This window comes from Colobus angolensis, unplaced genomic scaffold (genome assembly GCF_000951035.1).
Source record: "Colobus angolensis palliatus isolate OR3802 unplaced genomic scaffold, Cang.pa_1.0 Scaffold38, whole genome shotgun sequence".
Taxonomy (NCBI): domain Eukaryota; kingdom Metazoa; phylum Chordata; class Mammalia; order Primates; family Cercopithecidae; genus Colobus; species Colobus angolensis.
In genome coordinates, this window is record NW_012117154.1 from 9907664 (window position 1) to 9914069 (window position 6406).

General features: G+C 54.0%; 1 protein-coding gene across 1 annotated transcript in view; it reads right to left on the reverse strand.

The window, feature by feature from the left end:
* MCM3AP (minichromosome maintenance complex component 3 associated protein) overlaps positions 1–6406 on the reverse strand; it is a 57249-nt gene that overhangs the window by 28507 nt on the left and 22336 nt on the right. Inside the window, exons 12-15 of the mRNA XM_011954245.1 lie at positions 3112–3279; positions 2113–2354; positions 1498–1700; positions 297–397 (exon numbers count right to left, since the gene is read on the reverse strand). Coding sequence (XP_011809635.1) covers positions 297–397; positions 1498–1700; positions 2113–2354; positions 3112–3279 — 714 coding nt within the window. The remainder of the gene's footprint in view (positions 1–296; positions 398–1497; positions 1701–2112; positions 2355–3111; positions 3280–6406) is intronic.

Here is a 6406-nt window from a genome sequence, read left to right on the forward strand (position 1 = left end):
AGATTCAACACAATCCCTATCAAAATCCCAACAGCACTTTCTGCAGAAACAGAAAAATTCATCCTAAAATTCGCATGGTATCTCACAAGACCCCAAATAGCAAAACCATCTTGAAAAAGAAGAATGTAGGGGAAAATCTTCATGATACTGTCTCTGGCAATAACTTATTGGATGATGACTCCAAAAACGCAGGCAACTTTATGAGAAGAAACTTCTGGAAGAAGTTCTTTATGAGACGAAACTTTATGAGAGGAAACTTCTGGAGCAGCAGAAGGGGAGCACCAGATGCCACTCACCCCAGGGCAGCAGCTGCATAGGCAGCACCCGCAGAGCCGACTTCCTCACAGTCCCTCTGCAGAGCCTCCTGGATGAGCTCGTCCACCACCTGAGCCAGGTCCTATGGAGAGACCAACATGGGGTGGAACGGAACGTCCCACCCAGGGCAGAAATCCTGGGTAATACGTTGTCACCAGTCTGCAGGCATCTCGTGACAGAAGCACATGACCCCTGACACGGGGTCAACTAGGCTGTTGCAGGAAAGGTGTCCCCTAATGAATGGAAAGGTGCCATCTGGAGAAAAGGTGCCCTGCAGATGGCCACACAGCGCCCTGGCCCAGTCATCTCCAGTCTACGTCAAGCAGCCTCTGTTTCTGTGGCCACTCCATGCTCCCTCTCAGAACTCCCCGATCGCCACAGAGGTTAGTGCCCAGTGCCTGCCTCTAAGCAGCCAGAGTGGCACAATCCAGTCTCACAACCATAGAGTCGACAGGCTCTACTCAATATCAAGGCATCAGTAGGGGCCATGCCCACCCTGAGGCCACAACCATCAAGGGGCACACCCACCCCCAGGCCAGGCTGGTCAAGGGGTTCACCCACCCCCAGGCCATGCCCATCAGGGTCCACAGCCACAGAGACCACACACACCAGAGGGGATACATCCAACCCGAGGCCATGCCTATCAGGGGGCACAGCCACCTCCAGCCATGCCCATCAGGGGGCACACCCTCCAGGCCACACCCATCAGTGGGGACACCCAACCCCAGGACATGCCCGTCAGGGGACATACCCACACTCAGTCCGTGCATACTGGGGGGCCACACCCACCAGGGGGACATGCCCACTCCAGGCCACACCTGCAGGGGACACACCCACCCAGGCCACACCCACCAGCAGGACATGCCATCCCAGGTCACACACATCAGGGGGCGCACAATGCTGCCAATACTCCCGTCAGAACAGGCGGATGTTGAGTTCAGACACAGGGGCTCAGGCCAGTGCTGTGACAGGAAGCTCCTGAGATGAAGACAGACTCCACAATGAGTCTGAATGGGTGGGCCCCAGATCTGCCCCCTGAGGCTGAGTGACTCCAGGCAGGACCCCTCTCTGGACTCTCCTGAGAGACCAGGCGCCACAGCCCCACCTCGTGGGCTGATGACTAAGGACATTTGTGCACAGTGGGCTTCCCAGAGTCGACCCAGAAAAAAAAAGAGTCCCTACCTCGTCCGAGTACATGGGCACAGGTTCTGGAGGTGGCGGCTCAGGCTGCACGGAGAGCTGGAAGAGGCTGGGTGCCGCAGACGGGGTCAGTGCCAGGACAGGAGGCAGAGGCACTGGCGAGGGCGCAGGGGCTGGCAGAGACTGTGGGAGACCGGGCCGGGGCGTGTCCGGCTCTACACCACACTCCTCTCCTCTGCCTCCGCCTGGAAGGAAACATACAGGAGAAAACAGGGCTGCAGACACAGGGCGCCTGGCACCACAGGGACCAAGGTCTGTGCAGGGACAGCCCCAGGTCACCCACAGTGACCCTGAGGAGTGGCCTGCCCTCCAGGAGACCAGCTACACGGGACAAATACGCTTTGCATGAAAAACAAGCCCCAAGATGTCAGGGCGCCAGGAGGAGGGCTTCAAAGCCCTCAGTCCACTCCCAGTGAGAACCATCTGAGCATAGCAAAGAGCCACACCCCTGGGCCCCAAGACAAAACAGGTGCTCAGGCTCCTGGGAGGCGTCCCGGCAGGAAAATGCAGATGCCCAGGCTCCTGGGAGGCATTCTGGGTGACAGAATGGTGGGAAAATGCAGCTAGTCCCCTCACTACGACTGCAGCTTCACTCACCCAGTGTGTCCGAGCCAGGTCTCTGGGTGCCGACGGGCAGCTCCGCGGCCAGACTCTCCCCGATGTACTTGTTCTGGGAGTTGAAGCTGCACACAGGGGTGTGACAAGGAACGGCCGGCAATGGCCCTCCGTTCACAATTTCACCAACTGACACCGTCAGCTTCCTGGTAATAAACACCGACTTCCTGGTCTTGGATAATCCCTCTGGTTCCAGGAATGCGGCCCGGTTCAGCTCCACACAGCTACCCAGACCACAAGAAGACCCCAGAGGGGCGTCACCAAGGGAGAAGGCAGCTTCACCCTCAGTGCCCCGCTAAGTGCTGCAAGCCCCTCAGGCGTCACCACAGCCACGTATAAATAACAGAAAGCAGAGGCCTGGGTCCCACTGCCGCACCCTGGAGCCTCTGTAGGTCCCTGGAACCACTGAGCCCAGCGTGTTAACAGACGCACGCTGACTCACTCCTGCCTCCTTGCTGGCTCACCCAAAACCACCTTGTTTTGTGAGGCAGAACTGGAAGGAGGAGACAGGCAGGGGGCAGGGTGAGGACCCAGGCACTGCGTGTGGAGTGTAAGCTGCCGGTTTCTGAGACAGCGTCTGTGAGTCTCACCACTCTGACTGCTAAGTACCAGAGAAGACTCCGGCCTGGCCTGCGGGTGCCTCCATCCCCACCGTCACACGCTGCCTGTCACTGGCTGGCAAAGGCAGTCAAGGGAAAGAATAAGGAAGGCCCTAACTTCTATCTTTAGGTTTGTTGGCAACTCATGAAAAGGACTGATTCTGGAGTCACAAAGAACTTGGTCTGAGCCCTCAATGTGCAGACAGCCAGGGTGTGACCTTGGGGACACCCCCAGCCATTCTCAGTCTCATGTGTTCACCTGCATGGCAGGGGGAATGCACCTTCTTCAAGTCAGGCAAGCAGCCAGTCCCTCACAGTCCTTTATCAGAATTAACAAGTAAAAAGGAGACAGGGGCCCCACAGTTCCACTCTCAGCCCTTACCCGTCGGAAACGGTGAGGCCGTGGCAGGTGAGGAAGTCGGTCGCCTCTTCGCAGTCTCTGAACAGCAGCATCCGCACCACGCCATCCAGGGGAAAGACGGTCGCTCGCTGTGTGCTCACCGTGTACGCGAAGTTGAGCGCCCGGAGAGCATCCTTGCGGATCTGAGAGGAGGAGCCAGATCACTGCAGTCTCAGAGGAAGGCCCAGTCAGACACTTGCAGTCAGCCCATGACCACAGACATGGCCAGCATGGGGGCATGGGCTCCTCCTGGGCTGAGTCCACCAGAAGGTGCTTTGGCAACATGAAACCCCAGCTTAGAGATCGTAGGCGTTCTGCTCGGGGCAATGCTCAGGAATGCGTGCCAAGCAAACACTCTCATAGAGAAGGATGGCTTGTGAAAGTTTTATTTGTAAGAGAAATCATGAAACAAACTGTCCACCAACAAGGCCAGGTGAAGTCAGCTGTGCAGCATCCACATGATAAAATGCCAGGAAGGTGCTACAGAGGACCCCAGAGACCATGGAATGCCAGCAGGAAACCAACCTCGTGGAATGACATATAATAGTTGGAGACAACTGTTCATGGCATTCTAACAAGAGCCTTAAAAAAAAAAAGAAGACAGAGGCCAGGTGCACTGGCTCACACTTGTAATCCCAGCACTTTGGGAGGCCAAGGTGGCAGGATCGCTTGAGCCCAGGAGTTCAAGACCAGCCTGGGCGACCCTATTCTCTACAAAGTGAGACCCTATTCTCTACAAAAAAAAAAAAAAAAATGGTTTAATTAGTGGGGCTTGGTGGCATGCACCCGTGGTTCCAGCGACATCGGAGGCTGAAGTGGGAGACGTGCTTGAGCCCAAGAGGCTGAGGCTGCAGTGAGCCTTGATCACACCACTGCACTCCAGCCTAGGTGACAGAGTGAGAACCAGTCTCTTAAAAAAAAAAGACAATGGGGCTGGGTGCGGTGGCTCATGCCTATAATCCCAGCACTTTGGGAGGCCAAGGTAGGCGGGTCACTTGAAGCCAGGAGTTTGAGACCAGCCTGGCCAACATGGTGAAACCCCGTCTCTCCTAAAAATACAAAAATTAGCTGGATATGATGGTAGGCACCTGTGATACTAGCTACTAGGGAGGCTGAGGCAGGAGAATCGCTTCAACCCGGGAGTTGGAGATTGCAGTGAGCTGAGATCACACCACTGCACTCCAGCCTGGGTGACAGAGTGAGACTCCATCTCAAAAAATTAAATAAATATAAATAAAAGTAAAAATAGACAAAGGAAAAACATGAAAATGCTAACAAAAATTATGCTTGAGTGCTGGGACTTTGGTGCCTAAGCTGTTAGTCCTCTTCCGATGTTCTTTAATTCAACCAACGTTGATCGAGCATTTGCTCTGTGCCTGGCACCGTTTTTAATGCTGAGTTCAACAGTGAACAAAAACAAAATCCCTGTCCCCACATAGCTGACATGCCAGGGGAGAGACCAATGCAACAGAAAACGAACTCATCAAACACACAGAATGGTGATTCAGTGCGGCAGATGGGCAGGGAGAACAGGGAGCACTGGTGGGGGCCCTGCTGAGGGCGGCAGCCAAGCCTCACCTGGCCTCAGGGAGGTGGAGACAGTGCCGTGTGGCTATGCAAGTGCAGAGCAGCAGTGGGAGCAGCAAGCACAAAGCCCCTGAGCAGGAGTGCACGGGGTTGCGGGGACAGGAGGCTGCCTCTGTGCGCCACTGCTGGTGAACAGTTTTTCTAAAGAAAAATACCTGAATATCTCTTTTGTTTAAAGTTATTAAAAATGGCCAGGCAAGGTGGTTCATGCCTGCAATCCCAGCACTTTGGGAGGCCAAGGCAGGTGGATCACCTGAGGCTAGGAGATCGAGATCAGCCTGGCCAACATGGCAAAATCCTGTCTCTACTAAGTTAGCTGGGCATGGTGGTGGGCTCCTGTAATTCCAGCTACTCAGGAGGGAGCTCAGGCAGGAGAATCGCTCAAACCCAGGAGGTGGAGGTTGCAGTGAGTAGATTGTGCCACTGCACTCCAGCCTGGGCAAAAGAGCCAGACTCCATCTCTAAATAAATAAAATTTAAAATGGTCAACATTCTACTAACACTCAATCATCGTGTATACAATATTAACTATACTTTTTTTTATTTTTATTTATTTTTATGTTTTCTGAGAGAGAGGGTCTCTGTCACCCAGGCTGGAGAGTGCAGATCTTGGCTCACTGCAGCCTCAACTTCCCGGGCTCAAGCGATCCTCCCACCTCAGCCTCCCAAACAGCTGGGACTACAGGAGCATCTCACCACACCTGCCTGGCTGATTTTTTTTTATTTTTAGTAAATAAAAAAAAGCCCAGGCTGTTCTTGAACTCCTGAGCTCAAACAATTCTCCCACCTCAGTCTCCCAAGGTGCAAGGATGACAGGTGCGAGCCAAAGCACCCAGTCAAAATTAACTACAAGTGGCAAGTTGTGGAAACCCTTTTCCTTTACTCCAGAGTATCAGTTCTGTTTGGAAACCTGCAGATCTGACAACAAGGAGCAAACCTGCAAAAGACCCACTGAATGTGACATGACTGTGGGTTTAGCCACTGTTTACAGGAGGCCCTGATGGGTGACCAAAGAAATGACCTGGAGCCACAGACTGACCTAGGCAGATCCTGAGATCTCCCAGGCAGTATCCTCCCCACGCAGTGATCACTACGGGCTTGTGGCAAGGAATCCAGGCAGCCTTGTTGATGCCGCTGCCGGAATGGGCAGCAGAGTGCGTGCAAGGTAAGGTGGCACTCTGTATGGTGGGCCATGGTCCTGGTCACATCGCACTGAACGCAATCATGCAGGGCCTAGAACAGCAGGTGCCACAGGGGCTGCTCTGTCCTCATCCCCAAGTCCCACGGAACTGGAATAAAAGAACTGACTGGAAACCCCGAGACACAGAATTTACTCTGCGCAAACTTCAGGGGAGGGACTGGCCTTCCCATTGATTCTGCAACCCTAGCACGCAGCAAAGCACAGACACAGAGGCACCCACTAAAGGAACTTAGCGCCATCAGCCTCACTCCAGAAACTTCAATTTAAAACACAAAGCATTTCAAAGTCAGGGACTGTGTGCGTATGAACCATTTCAAAGTCACGGACTGTGTGCATATGATATGAGATTTTTGCTTTTCAGTTAGTTTTCACGGATGATGACAGTGCTGAATTCTTTTTTTTGAGACGGAGTCTCGCTCTGTCGCCCAGGCTAGAGTGCAGTGGCCGGATCTCAGCTCACTGCAAGCTCCGCCTCCCGGGTTCACGCCA